At 40.1% G+C, this 17,932-nt stretch overlaps 8 protein-coding genes and 1 non-coding gene across 10 annotated transcripts in view; 6 read left to right on the top strand and 3 right to left on the bottom strand.

Annotated features, from left to right (window-relative positions):
• On the top strand, positions 150-1,301 carry LOC104704147 (putative F-box only protein 15). The gene has a single exon (XM_010420281.1). The coding sequence runs from the start codon at positions 150-152 to the stop codon at positions 1,299-1,301; it is 1,152 nt and encodes a 383-aa protein (XP_010418583.1).
• On the top strand, positions 2,242-3,510 carry LOC104704139 (putative F-box protein At3g10430). The gene is made up of 2 exons (XM_019243501.1): positions 2,242-2,808; positions 2,857-3,510. The coding sequence occupies exons 1-2, from the start codon at positions 2,242-2,244 to the stop codon at positions 3,508-3,510; spliced, it is 1,221 nt and encodes a 406-aa protein (XP_019099046.1).
• Positions 4,273-5,415, top strand: LOC104704130 (putative F-box only protein 15). Its single transcript, XM_010420264.1, has one exon. The coding sequence runs from the start codon at positions 4,273-4,275 to the stop codon at positions 5,413-5,415; it is 1,143 nt and encodes a 380-aa protein (XP_010418566.1).
• On the bottom strand, positions 5,786-9,262 carry LOC104762322 (uncharacterized protein ycf45). 2 transcript variants are annotated; one of them, XM_010485617.2, is made up of 9 exons: positions 8,512-9,262; positions 8,161-8,375; positions 7,920-8,070; positions 7,617-7,808; positions 7,362-7,524; positions 7,026-7,279; positions 6,723-6,899; positions 6,462-6,626; positions 5,786-6,301 (listed from the first exon to the last, which is right to left on the bottom strand). In XM_010485617.2, the coding sequence occupies exons 1-9, from the start codon at positions 9,007-9,009 to the stop codon at positions 6,032-6,034; spliced, it is 2,085 nt and encodes a 694-aa protein (XP_010483919.1). In that variant the 5' UTR covers positions 9,010-9,262; the 3' UTR covers positions 5,786-6,031. The 2 variants fall into 2 exon arrangements, with proteins under 2 accessions (XP_010483919.1, XP_010483985.1); XM_010485683.2 differs by having other exon boundaries at positions 8,524-9,260.
• TRNAY-GUA lies at positions 9,834-9,923 on the top strand. The gene is given in 2 exon segments: positions 9,834-9,870; positions 9,888-9,923. It is a non-coding gene; the product is annotated as a tRNA-Tyr (tRNA).
• On the top strand, positions 10,220-12,957 carry LOC104762233 (serine carboxypeptidase-like 49). The gene is made up of 9 exons (XM_010485519.2): positions 10,220-10,598; positions 10,817-10,985; positions 11,094-11,213; positions 11,320-11,463; positions 11,538-11,688; positions 11,788-11,876; positions 12,037-12,295; positions 12,388-12,521; positions 12,619-12,957. The coding sequence occupies exons 1-9, from the start codon at positions 10,261-10,263 to the stop codon at positions 12,754-12,756; spliced, it is 1,542 nt and encodes a 513-aa protein (XP_010483821.1). The 5' UTR covers positions 10,220-10,260; the 3' UTR covers positions 12,757-12,957.
• LOC104762147 lies at positions 13,142-14,420 on the top strand. Its single transcript, XM_010485418.2, has 7 exons — positions 13,142-13,448; positions 13,529-13,570; positions 13,646-13,687; positions 13,774-13,857; positions 13,935-14,022; positions 14,118-14,218; positions 14,313-14,420. Exons 1-7 carry the CDS (start codon positions 13,200-13,202, stop codon positions 14,331-14,333), a joined length of 627 nt encoding a protein of 208 aa, XP_010483720.1. The 5' UTR covers positions 13,142-13,199; the 3' UTR covers positions 14,334-14,420.
• LOC104762062 (U11/U12 small nuclear ribonucleoprotein 31 kDa protein-like) lies at positions 14,607-15,834 on the bottom strand. Its single transcript, XM_010485316.2, has one exon. The coding sequence runs from the start codon at positions 15,734-15,736 to the stop codon at positions 14,939-14,941; it is 798 nt and encodes a 265-aa protein (XP_010483618.1). The 5' UTR covers positions 15,737-15,834; the 3' UTR covers positions 14,607-14,938.
• The window catches only part of LOC104704122 (protein FLOWERING LOCUS D-like), a 4,541-nt gene continuing 2,439 nt past the window's right edge, over positions 15,831-17,932 (bottom strand). Inside the window, exons 2-6 of the mRNA XM_010420257.2 lie at positions 17,584-17,932; positions 16,626-17,384; positions 16,488-16,533; positions 16,209-16,396; positions 15,831-16,116 (exon numbers count right to left, since the gene is read on the bottom strand). Coding sequence (XP_010418559.1) covers positions 16,076-16,116; positions 16,209-16,396; positions 16,488-16,533; positions 16,626-17,384; positions 17,584-17,932 — 1,383 coding nt within the window. The 3' untranslated portion in view covers positions 15,831-16,075. The remainder of the gene's footprint in view (positions 16,117-16,208; positions 16,397-16,487; positions 16,534-16,625; positions 17,385-17,583) is intronic.

The raw sequence follows: 17,932 nt of genomic DNA, 5'->3' as shown, positions 1-17,932 counted from the left end.
AGAAACGAAAAAGAAACAAGAAACCATTTTGTCATTCAAGAATCAATCTCTCTCTTTTTTTTTTTTGTTAAAGTGAATCAATCTCTCTCACTCGATTCACATCTCTCTTTTTTTTTCTTTCTTTCTTTCTTTCAAAACGTTACGTTCCCATGGCTCAGGCTCCCGCGAATCGTCGTGTGTCGTCGTTGCCGTCTGAGTTAATCGAAGAGATACTTTGCAGAACTCCGGTTGAGTCTTTGCTCCGATTCAAAACGACGTGCAAGCAATGGTACGCTCTCCTCAGCAGCAACACAAAGTTCATGCAAAAGCAATTGGATCATCACAGTCACACTTCCGAACGATTCCTAAGAATCGATAACGATCAGTCGGTTCAAATCATGGATCTTGCGACCAGAGTCCTCTCAAATTCACCAATCCCAGACGTGTTTCTTTATCCGTATCCGATTTCTTATATGGTTCACTGTGATGGACTAATGCTGTGTAGATGTGATGATCTGAATCACGGACGAGACAAATACGTCCGTATGGCGGTTTGGAATCCGTTTTTGAGGAAAGTGAAATGGATCCAACCATTGGTTTGTTACGAGAAAATGGAACGTTTCGGGATTGGATACAACACGGCCTCTCGTGATAACTACAAAATCTTGAGGTATGGTTATAAGAAATGGTTTCCTCGTGTTAAAACATGTGAGATCTATGAATTCAAGACTGATTCATGGAGAGGTACTGAAGCTGAGTTTGATGCGGATGTAGCTGTGGAGTGGGGAAGTGTGTCTGTGAAGGGTAATATGTATTGGATTGCTGCAAAGAAGAGACATTATTTCATTTTAAGCTTTGACTTCTCCATGGAAACATTCAAGGACATATGCGATTGTCCTCCCTTTTGGAACTGTAGACGATTAGGATGTTTCAGTGGAGATAGACTTTCTTTGTTAATACAAGATGGAGGGGAAGCAAGAGACATTAAGGTGTGGATGACAAACAAGTTGAGTGACGAGGTCGTTTCGCTTACCAATTATTTCAATGTCACTAGTAGACCTGGTCTTCCACGGTTACAGTTGAATCCTTATTCGACTCGTCCGGGATACTCCATTGGAAAACATAGAAATATCATGGCATGGAGTGAGGGATATGTACAAGAAGCTGGTGTGTGGTATACTTCCATCAAGTTTTACGAAATTGACGAAGATCGCGTCGGAGAGCCAACTGAGACAGGAAAACATTTACAAGGTGACTACCATAGCCCATTAGTTTGTAGCTATGTCTATGTTCCAAGTCTGATTCCGGTTCCAGAGCAATAGGAGGTAGATTAGATATGAGGATCGTTTCGAATTCTTAATGCTCTGTTTCTTTTTTTTGTTAAAGCTCTGTTCAAAGGTACTACACAGATGTTATTGACATTAACTACTGGTTTTAGTTTTTGTATTATATGATCATAACAAGTTTTACGTTTGGTATATAATCTAATCGTGTATGTGTAGTTTATCAGAATCAATCATGCGTCACATATAGTATTTGCTAAAACCCTAGTTTACTCAACTGATACTCTCTTAGAGTGAAGTTAATAGATATATATAACCGATTGGGAACTGAGGTTGGAGTCCAAGCTATCAAAGATGGCGAGGATTTCAATGGCCGCGTGGCCGGATACTCCTCTGCCTGTAAGTTATGTGACGGAGACAGCATCTTTCTATGAATCCCCCCTATATATGACTCTATCCATGTCTTAGGCCGTGGTGTGAGCTCGTCTAGGGTTTTAGGCTTTAGAAGGGAAAAAGGATCTGCATATTTTGCTATGGATGCAAACTCTTGGTCATATATTACATCCAATTTTTTTTTTTTTGTTACAAGGAGTTTAGACAAGAATCATAGTAAAAAAAAAACAAGAACACCAGAAAATTGGATATAGAAGGAGGAGCGAGACCGATCAAAAGGAAACTTAGAAACCAAGAAAAGGAAATGAAAATTTACCCTAACTAATTAATATGAGATTCGGACGTTAAATTTTACCCTAATCGTTTAACGCCCTTAACGTTACTTATAATTCGATTGGTATGGGTCCGGTTATAGCGTAACCGATTCGCTTACAGGTTAAAAATCAAGGGAAAAACAAAGAACCGTAACCGGTTCGTTATCTAGGGTTCGTTAACTTCGTTTGCTCACAAGTCGGTTAATAAAAGGTTCATAACTTTGGTTTAGTCACAATATAGCCCTCACGTTTCCTTCTCCCTTGTTAAAATCATGCCGGAGAAAGGAGGAGAAAGAAACAAGAAGCCACATACAGATTTTTTCATAGCGAGAGCGTTCATGGCAGAGCCTTTGTTGCTACCGTCACTGCCGTTTGAGTTAATCGAAGAGATACTTCAGAGGACTCCGGCTGTATCTTTGATCCGATTTAAATCGACTTGCAAGAGATGGTACCATCTCATCAGCAGCGACAACAGATTCATGCAAAGTCACTTGGATAACTCTCCGGAACGATTCATAAGAATCGATAGCCGTGAGAGGGTTCAAATCATTGATCCCGTGACCGGAACCCTCTCGGTTACACCAATCCCAGACGTGTTTCGCGACATGTTCATGTGTATGTGTCACTGTGTTGGTCTGCTGCTGTGCCTGTGTCATGGATTAAGAGGTGACACTAATCTCGCGGTTTGGAATCCGCTTTTGAGGAAAATCAAATGGATCAAACCATTGGCTCGTAACTGGTTAACTGCTCGCAAGAATTGTGAGTACATAGGGATTGGATACAGCAATACATCTCGTGATAACTACAAAATCTTGAGGTTTTCTTATCGTGATGAAGATGTTGATGATGATGATGATGATGACGACGATGATGATGATGATGATGAGGATGATGATGATGGTGATAAATCAGAACCATTCTGTCACGTGTATGAATTGAAGTCTGATTCGTGGAGAAGTATTGATGCTAAGTTTGATGGGAATATAGATGCTAATGTTCAAGGCGTATCTGTGAATGGTAATATGTATTGGGTTGATAGAAAGAATAAAAAGAAGAAGAATGAGCACTTCATTATATGTTTTGATTTCACTATGGAAACATTCAAGCACGTATGCGTTTCTCCGCCCTATTCGGATATTGAGCTATTAGGATGTTTCAATGGAGATAGGCTCTCTCTGTTACAACAAGATGAAATAACAGGGGAGATTCATGTGTCGGTGACAAATAAGTTGACTGATGGCCTTGTTTCTTTTAGCAGATACTTTATTGTGACTCTCCCTGATCTTTCTATGGTACGGTGCCTAGATTTTATGGTTTTTCCGGGATGGTGCATTGGCAAGCAGAGAAATATCATGGCATGGTACGAGCAAATTGTAAAAGAAGATGATAAGATGTATACTTGTATCACTCTTTACGAGATTGATGAAGGTGGTGTAAGAAAACAAATTGAGACAGGACGACGTGAAGTTTCAAGCTCCATTATTGACCCGCTTATCAATAGTTATGTGTATGTTCCAAGCCTGATTCCAGTTCCACTATAAGACGGTAGATATGATGAGGGTTGTTTTGTGTTTTGTTGATATTCTGCTACCATGTTTTCTGAAATCAGCTATTGTTTTGACTTTAGTTAAATACAGGTTTTGGCTTTTGTAATGATCATACAAGAAGTCACTATAATCTTTTAGCATGTTTAATTATATACTCTGGGGTAATGGAATTGTGATCGATGTTTTATCATGTTCTAAGCACGACAAATCTCAACAAATATGTATATCAAGCTCCTTTAGCTTATCAAGAATTATATATATTGGATATAAAAAATATAGAAATTGTCAAGGTTCAAAATCATTGTACTGTATATAGTTTCTTTTTCTTTCTTGAATTCATTTCAAATAGATATATGTAGAGATATATATCTTGGATTCTACTTATATAAAACAAAACTAAGCGCGAGTTATGGTATTAATCCTAATTATAATTAAGTTAAGGAGTAAGAGTATGGTATAACCGTATTAGTTGGGCAGAGCAAACGCAATATATACAACTTGACCGTTTCAGTCCGGTTAACACGTAACCGATTTGGTTGGGTTGTTCATTTTAGGTTAAAATGTTACCAGTTTGGTTCGGTTGAACCGTAATTTGCTTGCTGATAAATTCAATTTTGATCTCGCGCTTAAAGTCTATAAATACTAACTGAGAAAACGAAAAACGAAACAAGAAAGCATTTTATCATCTTTCAAGAATCAATCTCTCTCAGTCGATTCACATCTCTCTTTTTCTTACTTCCGAAACGTTACGTCCCCATGGCTCAGGCTCCCGCGGATCGTGTGTGGTTGCCGTTTGAGTTAGTCGAAGAGATACTTTGCAGAACTCCGGTTGAATCTTTGTTCCGATTCAAAGAGACGTCCAAGCAATGGAACGCTCTCATCAGCAGTGAAACAAAATTCAAACAAAAGCATTTGGATCATCACATTCAAACTCCCGAACGATTCCTAAGAATCGATGATGATTGTGCGGTTCAAATCATGGATCCGGTGACCGGAATCCTAACAGAAAGACCAATCCCAAACGAGTTTCTTGATCCGCTTTCGATTTCTTGGATGGTTCATTGTGATGGACTCATGCTCTGTATATGTGAAGATTGGGAACGAGGAGGAGGTTACGTCCGTCTCGCAGTTTGGAATCCGTTTTTGAGGAGAATCAGATGGATCGAACCATCGGTTGATTATTTCGGGGTTGGATACGACGTTGCATCTCGTGACCATTACAAAATCTTGAGGTTTGGTTATAATCTGTCGTCTTCTCCCCCTTGTGATACACATAGAGTCTTTGAGATCTATGAATTCATGTCTGATTCATGGAGAGGTATAGATGCTGGGTTTGCTGCGGATCTATACATGGAGTGGGAGTGTGTGTCTGTGAAGGGAAAAATGTACTGGCTTGCATATGAAGATACTGATGAACGTGATTTCATTCTATGTTTTGACTTCGCCGCGGAAATATTCAAGGACGTATGCGATTGTCCTGACTTTTGGGACTATAGTAACCGATTAGAATGTTTCAATGGAGATAGACTCTCTTTCTTAACACAAGATGGAGGAGAATCAAGAGACATTGAGGTGTGGATGACAAACAAGTTGAGTGATGAGGTCGTTTCGTTTGCCAATTATTTCAATGTCACTACTGGCCCTGACCTAATTCCGCGGTTACACTTCCATACTCGTCCGGGATACTCCATCGGCAAGCACAGAAATATCATGGCATGGTGTGAGGCAACCGTAGAAGAAGAAGAAGATGAGAAGGTTTCTGTCTTCACTTTTTACGAAATTGATGAAGGTGGTGTCGTCAGGGAAATTGAGACAAGAAGACGTGGAAGCGATGACTACAGTGGCCTATCAATTTGTAGCTATGTTTATGTTCGTAGTCTGATTCCGGTTCCAGAATAAGAGGGTAGATACGAGGGTTGCTCCGTGTTCTTCTCAATGCTCTGTTTTTTTTTGGTCTTTGTCTTTCTTGATCGTCTACCATGTAGTTGAAGTCATCTATGATACTATCTATCTACAGATGTTACTGAATTGACCTCTGGTTTTAGTTTTTGTATTACGATCTCGAGAAGTTTTAGGTTTTGGTATAGAGAGTGGTATGTGTATTAGAATCAATCATTCGTAACCCACATATATATAGCTAAACCCCACAGGAGCAGAAACAGAGTATCATTTCAACTGTATCTATATGCTAGAAAATAATCATGGTATTAACTGAGAACTTTCAAGCTAATTTGGAAACCAACAAAAGTACAAAACAAGCATTCTGTAATTATGTTTAAATAATTTCTATATTATTAGGTAAGAAAATATCTACAGATTGCACCCTGTTTTTCCTCAACGTTACAAATTACCCCTAGGGTAAAGAAGACAGAGCATTGCATTTGTAAACGTTAAATTGCGCAATTGGTAATGACAACAACATAAACAGTTTATTTACGAAGACTTACAGTAAAATGTACAATGTCCAAGAGTCTCCAACGTATGTAGTTTAGTCCATATGCTGAAGTCAGAGATGTCAATCCTTAAGGAAAGGAAGACGAGTAACAGTATTCCCCATGCTATCATCTGTTGCATTCTTTGAGGATGAAGATGGCAACATCTTCTTGGTTGATCGGCGAGGAAGAATCTGAAGGCGCGGATTAAGGTGAGTGCCGAGGTTCTCAACTGTGAGTTGGTAACTCTCCACCAGCTCTAGCTGCCGAACTATTATATCTGACCGTCTAGGAAGAAGCTCCACTGGTTCACCTCCCGGGATTACAATATATTCGATTGCTAGACGGACCTCCTGTGTTTCAGAAACAGTGGTGTTTAAGTAGTTATACTCGCAGATAATTACTGAACTGTTTTGAGCCTTTTGTAACATAAGATAAAGGAATCCTAATAAATTAATAGTTGGTAGGTCAAAGAGGCTGATCTGATATTTACAGGAGGGAGATGAGAGTTACCTCGAGGGCATCCAGTTCTTCTAAACTGGGTTTGCTCTCAGGAGCATCATCTTTGATCTCAATATCATCAACAGAAGATTTCTCTATGGTTTTAGGGTTTGAGCCAAATGATTCTCTCCCAAGGATCATTCGGACTGCCTTGACCATCTGAGCCATTGTAGTTGACTGCAAGGTATTGACAGGAAGAAAGAAATGAATCAAGATTATGATTCGAAGGAGTCCAGTGAGTCACCATCAGTCATGCAAGAAGAAGGATGATACCTTAATGACAAATATCGGTAGCTTGTGTAATTTCGCAACACGACGGATCGATGAGTTCTGTTTCAATTCAGAACTTGAGGCTAGAATGACATCTGCTTCTCCAACATCATCTGTTACTTCTATTTCGTCGTCTAGGCCCATAACTTCAGCTACTTGAAGGAGATCAGCTTCAAGGACCTAGAACACAAACAGAGGATGCCATATATACAGTTAGTATCTTCCGCTGCTTAAGATCAAGATTATTTTCCAATGATCAGAAAAGACATATTTAGAAACACGGGAAGAAAAGATAAGGTTCTTTACATTGTAAGTATAAACATGAACCGGCGAGCTTCTTGGGCTCGTGTATGTGTTACTACTGGCCTTACTATACCGAATGGGAAGAAAATCTTCATCCTCATCTTCATCGTCAGACAGAACTTCACTTACGAAATCTCTATTGAGCAATGGTGCAGGTTGTTCCTCTTCAAGGGTCTCCAAAGGAATTGGAGTCACTAACTTATGAGGAACATCGTCTTCGCCACGAATTTGACGGATTTCAAATGGAGCGGATTTCCCTACAATATCCAAAGTTTGTTCGGTTTAGTTTTCCACTTGTTAACTCAAATACTGTTAGGAGAGGAACTTTTTTTAGCTTACCAGCTAGTATAGCATCAACGGTGACATCTAATCTTTGATGAACACGACACTCAGTTCTCGAAATCATCTCTACAGCACAAGTAAATGTCGGAGGTCCTTTTCTTTCAAGAATTGTCTTCTGCACTTTTCTCTTCCTTGCTTCTTCATCACCAAGAGTCACACTCTGGGTAAAATAAACTCAAATTAAGGTTAACTCAGATAACAAGAGGGCAAAAAAAAAGAAGAAGAAACAAAGCTGTTGTCTAAGGGTCATACCTCAATTCCACCAATAAGAATCTGCAAAGAAGGATTTTTGATAATGTTGTCTATAGTCATCCCATGAGCAGTTGCAACAAGCTGAACACCTCGTTGAGCAATCGTGCTAGCAGCTAAAGCTTCAAGCTCAGTACCAATCTCGTCGATAATGATAGTCTCAGGCATATGATTCTCAACCGCCTCAATCATAACCTGCATGAGTTTTTTTTTTTAGCATGAAGAACTTATTATTAGTACAAACAAGATCCTTTTGAAATCCTTACTACACCATATTATATTACAAGGCTAAAAGAGACATCATACATCGTGCTGTAAATTCACATTTGGAACTTGCATCCGCCTGGCACGTCCAATTCCAGAATGAGGAACATCACCATCACCTCCAATCTCATTTGACGTGTCAACAATCACTACACGTTTCCTGTGTTCATCAGCTAACATCCGAGCAATTTCTCTGCACAAACCACCAAACAAACCAATCTTGAATCAATCGGACCATCACATTATAATAAGATGCTCAAACCTGGATGTAAATCAAATGTACCTGATTAAAGTTGTTTTCCCAACTCCAGGAGATCCTATAACCAAGATGGATCCTCCTCCTTCAATCAAGTCTCTTATAATTTCTGCACTTCCAGATACAGCTCTACCCACTCGACATGTTAGACCAATTACTTGCAGTTTCCGATTACGTATAGCACTTATACGATGCAAAGATCTGTCAATCCCTGATCGGTTATCATCTGAAAAATCACCAACCTAGATTGAAAACATTCATCTCCTCATCAGCTCAAATTCATCAAAAAACATTTGATTCAAACACAGTACAGATCAGAAACTAGAATAAGCTAAAACATTTGAGAAATTAGTTGCATGTGTTAGATCAGAGACTCACACACACACACACCTTTGATACTGCAAGCTTGAGATCTTGGTGTGTAACAGGCTGCTCTGAGATCACCCAATCGCCGAAAGGGAATCTAGCTAACGGCTTCCTCCCTAAATCCATAACCACTTCGATCAATTCCTCAATCGCCTCGTGCTTGACGAGCTCTTTCCTAGTCGTCGGAGGAAGAATCTCGAGGAAAGCGTCGAGCTCCACGGTAGGCGGTGTCTTTCGAGACGAGATCGATGCGGAGTTCGACGAATCAGCTGACGGAGACGACCGAACATCGAAACTGAATCCGTCAGATGGTCGCCGAACAGGAGCCGGCGAAGACGCCGGAGACTTCGATGAAGCGATCCTCTGACGCCCACCACGTGTTCGACGGAATGAGGAGGAGGAAGAGGAATCGGATGAAAAAGCGGTTGTGGTGGCGGAGATTAACCGGCGCGAAGCTTGCCATGAGCTGTTGATGTCGATCAGAGCTAGCCGCGAATTCAACGCCCTCATCTCGATAATTAATTAACAATTTTTTTTTTCAATTATGTACTTTTAAATTAAAATAATAAATTAAATAAAAAGATTCTGTTTTTTTTAGCTACTGGTGTATGTGTATGTCTGAAAAGCAGAACTGAAGAAGCTAAAAAGGAAAAGCTAAGGAGGAGAAGAGCTATGAATGATGATGAAGCAGAACAAGACGACGGCGTTTTATTGAGTTTTTAATTCATTTTTCATTGTTTTGGAATATTATGATGCGTGAAGACTGAAACTAGTGGAAGATTCCAAAGGATCAAAGCATCTTTCTCTCTCTATTTACGTAGAAACTGCATCAGAGAGCAAAGTAGGGTCCATTGTGGAGGGAAAGATGATAACATAGCCGTTTACGCAACTGGTTCAGGTTATGCCACGTGGAGAGTTAGACAATCTTGTTGACACGTGTTCCTTCCACGGAGGAGCTACCGTTTATTGTTGAAACACTTTGATGAACCTTGTTTTTTGCCCAAAGGCGGAGTTGGTGTTTCGCACGGCAGATGGAAAAAGAAAAACTCGTCAACCTTTTTGCTCTGCAAATTTAACCAACCAAACCAACCTACAAGAAAAAAATCAAAGTCAAACAAAAAATCCGACGGTTCTTTAATTTCTTTAGTCAGTCGTCTTCGTCTTTTAGCTGAATGGGCTATATAAGTTGCTTTACAATAGTGGGTTTAGGATTGGGCTTTCGGATCTGTGGTCCATCCAGAGCTTTTAAGATTTACGCACAAGTGAGGCCCATAAAGTGACCAATATAATTGTAATACATGATATATAGTTATAACCTTGATGAGTTTATCAAACCGACCTTAGCTCAGTTGGTAGAGCGGAAGACTGTAGTGGGTTATCCCAAAGAAATCTTTAGGTCGCTGGTTCGATTCCGGCAGGTCGGATTTTTTATTTTATTTTTAATTATTTTGTTTTTGTTATAAAAAATTGGCTGGGACCCACCAAGTCCATCCATCTTTTTGCTTCCCATTCAACTCGCGTGCGTAACCATCGATTAGCCTTAGCCCTGACGTTACCTTTAATTGTAACGTAACAGATACACCCACTATTTCTCATATTTCGCAAAAATAGCCCCAACTTTCTCGGACACGTATCGTAAGATCTTTTTTTTTCCTGATACTTTTCCGCCACGTGTCCACTCTCTTCTCCCCCAAAATTTTGTCTCTCATAAAACGAGATTCCAAAAAAGAAGCTCAGTCGAAAAGAGAAAACAAAAAAAAAATGGAGAAACTAACTTTTCTCAGCCTTCTCTTGCATTTCGTCGTCTTCATCGCTTCGACGTTTCCGTCTTCATCGTTTCTGTTGAACGATCGCACCTTCGAGAGGTCAAACTTACTGTCAACGCGCGCCGAGAAGTTGATCCGGGAGCTAAACCTTTTCCCGCAGCAAGATCTGAATGTGATCGATGTCGCTGATTCGCCTCTCACTGCCGCTGAGGGATCCGGAATTTTTGAACGTAAGCTCGTATTCCCGAATATACTTGCCGATGGTGGTGATACTGTCGAGGATTTAGGTCATCATGCTGGTTATTACAAGCTCCCTAAATCTCGTGGCGCAAGGTTTATCATCTAACTCCTTAGATTTTGGTTGGTTTATGCATCTCTATAATTGTGCTCGTGAGCATCTGATTTTGTTTTGGTTCAGTTAATATTTGCAACTTAGCTCTTAATTAGTTTGATTTGAACATTGGAGTTTTTGTTGACGTTTTACGGATTAGAATCTAGAAGGATTTGTTTATTTGCTTTGTTTGTTCACTTGTTCGCTTTGTGTGTGTTAGCATGTTCTACTTCTTCTTCGAGTCACGCAAAAAGAAGGATGCTCCTGTTGTGATTTGGTTGACTGGAGGGCCTGGATGTAGCAGTGAGCTGGCTGTGTTCTACGAGAATGGTCCTTTCAAGATTACTAATAACATGTCTCTTACTTGGAATGAGTATGGATGGGATCAGGTATTATTATTGCCTTCTATAATTATCCTTGTAAACTACTATTTCCCAAACCGCTTTAATCCTCTTTATATTTGCACATCAGAGTTGATTTGAGAATTCGTGTTGCAGGTTTCCAATCTTCTGTATGTTGACCAGCCTGTTGGAACTGGTTTCAGCTTTACGACAGACAAAAGTGATATCCGTCATGACGAAACTGGAGTTAGCAATGATCTTTATGATTTTCTGCAGGTTTGATCACTGGATTTTCTCTTGAATTCCTTTTCGTTCTGCATTTTTCTGCTTTCAAGCTATGAATTGGATACACATGTGATTACGTTTCCTGATATAACCTCAGGCTTTCTTTACGGAGCACCCTAAGTTGGCAAAAAACGACTTTTACATTACTGGAGAGTCGTACGCTGGGCACTACATTCCAGCTTTTGCTTCCCGAGTTCATAAAGGAAACAAGGCTAATGAGGGAATTCATGTTAACCTGAAGGCATGTGACTATATTATGTTTCCCTCTTGAGGTGTTAATGGAAGGTTTTGGTACTAACAAGTATAACCTTGCAGGGATTTGCTATTGGAAATGGGCTTACAGATCCTGCATTCCAATATCCAGCCTATCCTGACTTTGCTTTGGAAATGGGTTTGATCACGCAAAAAGAGCATGATCGTTTAGAAAAGATTGTCCCACTGTGCCAACTATCAATCAAGCTTTGTGGTCCTTCCTCCTTTGTTCTTTATCAAGTTGTCTCTGAAATTTCTGTGTATTTGACGGATCCTGAATCCATGTTTTTGTATTATGTTTTTGGATTTTCAGGAACTGATGGTACAACTTCTTGTTTGGCATCCTATCTTGTTTGCAATGCCTTGTTCAGTGGTGTAATGAGTCATGCTGGTGGAGTAAACGTAAGCCCAAAGAACTGATTCGTTTTTTTTTTGGTGCTAATTGGATTTCTAGATAATATTATTTCTGGCAAACAATTTCTATTCACTAGAGAAGTCCACGCTTTTGGACAAAAAAATTGTGTTTAATATTTATGCAAGTAACATCGCATTTCTTGTGTAGTATTATGACATCAGGAAGAAGTGTGTGGGGAGTCTGTGCTACGATTTCTCGAACATGGAGAAATTTTTGAATCTGAAATCTGTGAGGAAGTCGCTTGGTGTTGGGGACATAGACTTTGTCTCCTGCAGTACTTCAGTCTATCAGGCAATGCTTAGGGATTGGATGAGGAATCTCGAGGTTGGAATTCCCCAACTCTTGGAAGATGGAATCAATCTTCTTGTGTATGCTGGAGAATATGATCTTATCTGCAACTGGCTCGGTAAGATCCCGAACATAGATAATCAAATCCAGATGTGAGAATAATGAAATAGACAGAATTGAACTGTTTGAGTAAAAACATAACTGGAGCAGGTAACTCGAGGTGGGTGAATGCGATGGATTGGTCAGGGAAAACGAACTTTGGGGCAGCTGAAGCAGTTCCGTTTATGGTTGATGGCAAAGAAGCAGGCTCATTAAAGACTTACGAACAACTCAGTTTCCTTAAGGTCGGTCTTTCTTACATAAGCAAAACAGTATTTTTTTGGCTCTGCTCGTTTTCTTATTGACAAAGGGTTTGATGATTTAAACATAATACAACTACAGGTGCGAGATGCAGGACACATGGTTCCAATGGACCAGCCAAAAGCTGCGTTGGCAATGCTGAAGCGATGGATGGAGAATTCGCTTATTGAAGATGCTACTATTGCTGCTCAGGGAGAAGAGCTGGTTGCTCAGATGTGAGCTCATCTTCTTTTGCGTTGCATGAACACAAAAAGCAGCAAACATAAAAACAATGTGTGAGCGTGTGACGTTTCCTTCTGTAATTTGATCTCATAGAAAAGATATATGTAGGGGTTTGCCCAGTTTCGTTAAAAAACAATCAAACTCTGCTGACACCAACACCAAAAGGAAAAAATAAATACAACGAAATGTGTGTTTCTATGTTTGTTTCCGAAATAACGTAATGTATGATACGAAAGTAACAAAACTTAAGATTCTTAAGTTAAGAAGCGGTTAATACAGAATTATGTAACTGGAATTAGCTGCGGTGGGCTTGTATGAAACTACAAGCAGACATTGATGCGGTTTCTCTACATGACACATGACAAACACATGATTGGCTACAGGAACGATTTTATCCAAACAAGCTTAATAGTAGAGATGAGATTAGGAGAAGAGGAGCAATGTCGATCTCTTCGTTGGGGTCTGCAATCTCAAGGCCTTCATCATCTTCATATACGTACTTAGGAAGCTCTTCTCGCATCTTTGGCCTCACTACGTCTTCTTTGTTATGTAAAAAGAAAAAATCTCACCACACAAAGCTCAAGCAAAAGCTATGTGTTAGAAATTCAGCTCAAGATATTCCACAGACACTTGAGGAAGATTCGAAGTTTGTACCTTTGGATCCTCAAGATCCTCGCTTTGGCCCTCCAGTCAGTTTCTTTCACCTATTTAAATCCTAGATAGTCTGTGATGATAACAAAGACTTTAATTCCTATCTTTTTTTTGGCAGGTTCTGCTGTTGCTTGGCCTTCAACTTCATGAAGCGCAAAAGGTAATGAAATGGAGATACCTATTACACTTTGCATGGCTTTCAGTCTTTGGATTAATCTATCATCTTGCAATGCAGATACAAGAGCTTCTAAAGGAGCTCGATGGCGAATTCATGGAGGTAATCCGTAGTAGACTCTCTCTGACTTTTGCAAAATCCTGAAACTTTTGGGGGATTTCATAACACCTTTGTTGTTTGGACTCCAGATTGTCTGTTGTACAGCAGATATGATCCCGCGTTCATTGTGGGAAGCAGTTAACACAAAACAGCCTGACCTGAAGAGAGTGAAGGTATGTGGCATGCGGCTTTTCTATTTCCTTCCTTTCAGGTTACTCTATGTTTTTTCTTACATAAATTTGATGTGCAGATCGCGGAGTCACTACCTCGAATCTGCTTCTTATCTGGTTTGACAGGAGAGGAGATGATGATGTTCATTGATGCATTCCCAGAAACTGGTACCCCTACAATACAAATTCAACATGAATTAAGAACATTATTTGGAAGACTTATAACTGATGTCTTTTTTGAAAACTGGTGGATCAAAATGCAGGGCTAGAAGCCGTTGTGTTTGCAGCTATGGTTCCGAACAGTGCTGATAAACCAATCTCTGAACTAATTGAAGAAATCATGGGAGATCATGAGTTAATAATGGTTAGTCAATCTCAAAAATATGTTGCACAAAAGCCAGCTATCGTCTTGAATCTTGAAATGCATAAAACAAATAAACACTTGTTCTTCTATGCAGACGAGGGGCGGGTCCAGCTGAAAGTTTTGAGTGAGGAAAGACAGCTTTGAAATAGCTCAGGTTTCTGCAACATGACTCTCTATAAGTGGGGTATTCCACAAAGTATAGTGTAATCTTCAAATCAAGAAGTGCGATATGCACAAGAATGTAATCATCATATTAAGAGTTGACACAGAAGTTTTCTTATTCTAGTTAAAAGGTCACTTGGACAAAATATCCAGAGTCATCAAACAAATCTCAAATGAAGACAAAACCAGATCAATCTCTTGTTCTCTGATTGGAGTTGTTACAAAATTAACAAACCTGAAAATTGATCTCACTGTATATAACTCAATAGGTGACAGAGATACACTGGATTGTATAAGAGTGTACTCTTAAAATCAAAACAACGATGTAATCTTCAAACAAGAACTCAAAAGAGTTGCGCTTTCTGGTGAAAACGTATCTTCTTGGACGCTAAATCACTTAGACAAAAGAAGCAGACTCATCAAGACAAAACCTCAGATCAACTCAAATCCAGAATCTGAAACACAAAGGTGAATCGAAGATGCTCTGAAGCTTATGATCATATATCTCTCTCTATCTAATTCAGTATTCACAAACTCAGAAAATGGATCTTAATAACTCTAATCTTCATCATCGCTCTCATCACTAAAGTAACTAGCTGTCTTGTCTTTTCTCTTCTTCCTCCGCTCTTCTTCTTCCTCTGCTTCTCTCATTCTCAACCTCTCTCCAGCTTCATTATCCACCACCGAAGCCCAATTGTCCTCCTCAAATACATCCTCAGCCACAGTCAACGACGACGACGGCGCAGCAGACCAATCCCTAATTTCCTCAGCCTCTCCTTCCTCCTCCTTCCGCCGCCCTCTTTTCTTAGGCGGCGGTGGTCTCTCCCTTGGACCCAATTGATTCCTAGGGCACTCATATGAAAGATGCCCTTCGTCTCCGCACTCGTAACACCTCGACTTATCCTTGTACACTCTCTTCTTAATAAACTCCGACGCACGTCCGTTATCTGCGGCGATCGAAACCGTTAGTTTCCGGCCGTTAAGTATCTTCCCGTCCATGGAACCCGCTGCTTTAGCCGCGTCTTCGCGAGAGACGTAGAGCACGAACGCTACGCCACGTGAGCGGCGAGTGTGGCGATCCTTGAGAACAGTGACACGAGCGACCTTGCCGAAGGTGGAGAAGAGAGTGTGGATGTCGGAATTGGTTAGGGAGAAATCGAGATTGGAGACGTAGAGTGTTGATTTCGAAGGAGCTAAGCCGCCAGATCCGCCGCTGGGAGCTGATGATTTGGCGGAGGAGGAGGAGGAAGAAGGTTGTTTAGGGTTCGAAGACGGTGGTGCTGCGACGGAAGAGTAGCGATAGTAGAAAGTGTCGTCCTCTTCATCGTCGCTATGGTGAACCTTCTTCTTCTTCATTTTTTCACTTTCAACTATGGCCTAAGCGCATCTTTCGAAACATAATTATTTGATTGAAGGGAAAAAAAAACACATTTTATATTTTCGAATGTAATGAAACAAGGAAAATTTAATTAAAATTATACAAATTAATTCCCGAGAATATAGACAACAAGTTATCTCAGTGATAATTTTAATAATTTAAATTTGTTAACATAAACTTCAGAGATTTATGAACTAACTTAACTTTAACTACAGATGTTCTCATCGGCTTGGTTAGAGAGTGGAGACCGAACTACAGAAGTACAGATTGTTATTATCCAATAAGGATTCTTCTACAGAAGCCGGGGTTTGTTTTATTCATTCCATCTTTTTCATCGTCTCACCATGTAAGGAACCACCTACATGTTTGTTTATATTGCCGATGTGAATGAATGATCATGATATCAAAAAGAACAAGATGGACTTTAAGTTCAGAAGAATGGATATATACCTGAACTCGATGCAACTCCTGTGCCTAACAACTTGGGTTCAACTTGTTGCATGCTGCTACCTCCTATCGAGTCTATTATCATAGGTTGTTGTTCAGAGGAGGTTTTGCCATTAGCTAAAGACTCAGATCTTATATTCTCTGAGACGCCGTTATTACTTTGCTTCAGTGGTACTGGTCCTTTAATCCTTCTGCGCAACAGAAAAAAATTCTAAGAAATGGTTTTTTCTTTTTCTTTAAATAGTGAGAGAGATTGTATAGCACATAGAACTTGTAGTTTACCTGATCATTTTTCGCTTCAATGCACCTGGTTTCCCTTTTAATATACCTTCTCAACAACAACAACAATAAAAAGTTTCACTAGCTGTTCTATCAGAGAAAAGTTATGGGGTAATCAAATCAGGAACTTATGGAGCTAACCAGATTTTGAGCCTGAGGATGATGATGATGGTAGCTTACGACCAGTTCGCTCGGCTTTAATAGAAGCAATGACCGAATCAGCTCCAGTACCAAGACCTTTTCTTCCCACTAGTTTCACTCCAAGTGTCTCGCAAAGATAGTAAAGTCTCTTTTCATCACCACCTCTGACTTCTCTCAGGTCAAGAGCCTGTTGTCTAGTTAATAATGTATACACCTGAATCTGTTGCTGCTGGTTGAAATGAGACTGAAGCTGCTGAAACAGTATCTTGTTTGAGTGCTGATCTGCTTTTGGGTCCTCGTTTCTCTTACGAGGCTCGCTTAGAGTTACCCTTAAAATCGCAGGGGATTTTGGGTCCGGATTCCTCCTACTAAAGATTATGGAAAAACTCCCAAACTCCAGATCAGGGTCCCTGAATAAATCTGCAAGAAGAATGGCACAGGAATGAGCATTCTTTGATGGGTTCCTATCGATTCTTTTCCTTATGCCTCGGGCTTTTGCAAATCGAGCCATGTTTGCAGCTTCTCGCAGACCAGTAACAAAAGCTCCATGCATGGTTGCAGGGTATCGCCTTGTTGTAGCTTCCCCGGCAAAGAAAAGCCTTCCATCTCCCACACTTTCTGCTAATATATCGTAATCATCGCCTGAAGCTCCCACTGCAACATTAGAGTAAGATCCTAAACTGAATGGATCCCCACCCCATCTGGTGCAGACCGTTTGAAGTGGGTCAGGGACAGTTATTCCTTGAGGTTCATATATACCTGAAATTCATTAAAATGGAAATTTTTTCATACATTAGCATCTACTTCAACAAATCTGGAATACAAATCCTGAACTAACAATGCTGGACCTACGTATCGGGTTAAAATGGAAAACAGAGAGTAGGTCCCCTGAAGATTGAAAACAGAGGTAAGTATTGAATTTAATCAAATGACAATCAATAGATAGTAACTCTATTACCCCTAAGAATCTGAAGAACACGAGTCACTGCGTCGGTGGGTGGCATTGTCTCAAACTTATGAGCAGCTTCACCCGCAACCAACGCGATCAAGAGAGCACCACCAGCAACAGGGGCGTAGCTATAGAACAGAAAGAATTCACCTCGATAGTTCGGATCCTCAGTAAGATGCCCAAAGGTATCGAGATCTGTGCTCCAAAATACACACGGAAAGAGCATTGCAACTTTATTCAGTAACCCAAAACCTAATCTCTTTATACAATCAAGCTTTCTCTGAGGTAACTCGGGAACAAATTTGATGGATCCGTTCTTAAGGACACCAAGGGGAACTGTACACAGCACCATATCACC

The sequence above is a fragment of the Camelina sativa genome, chromosome 1, assembly GCF_000633955.1.
Source record: "Camelina sativa cultivar DH55 chromosome 1, Cs, whole genome shotgun sequence".
In the NCBI taxonomy this organism is placed as follows: Eukaryota; Viridiplantae; Streptophyta; class Magnoliopsida; order Brassicales; family Brassicaceae; genus Camelina; species Camelina sativa.
The sequence above is the reverse complement of the archived record's forward strand: the minus strand, read 5'-3'. Positions and strand labels throughout refer to the sequence as shown.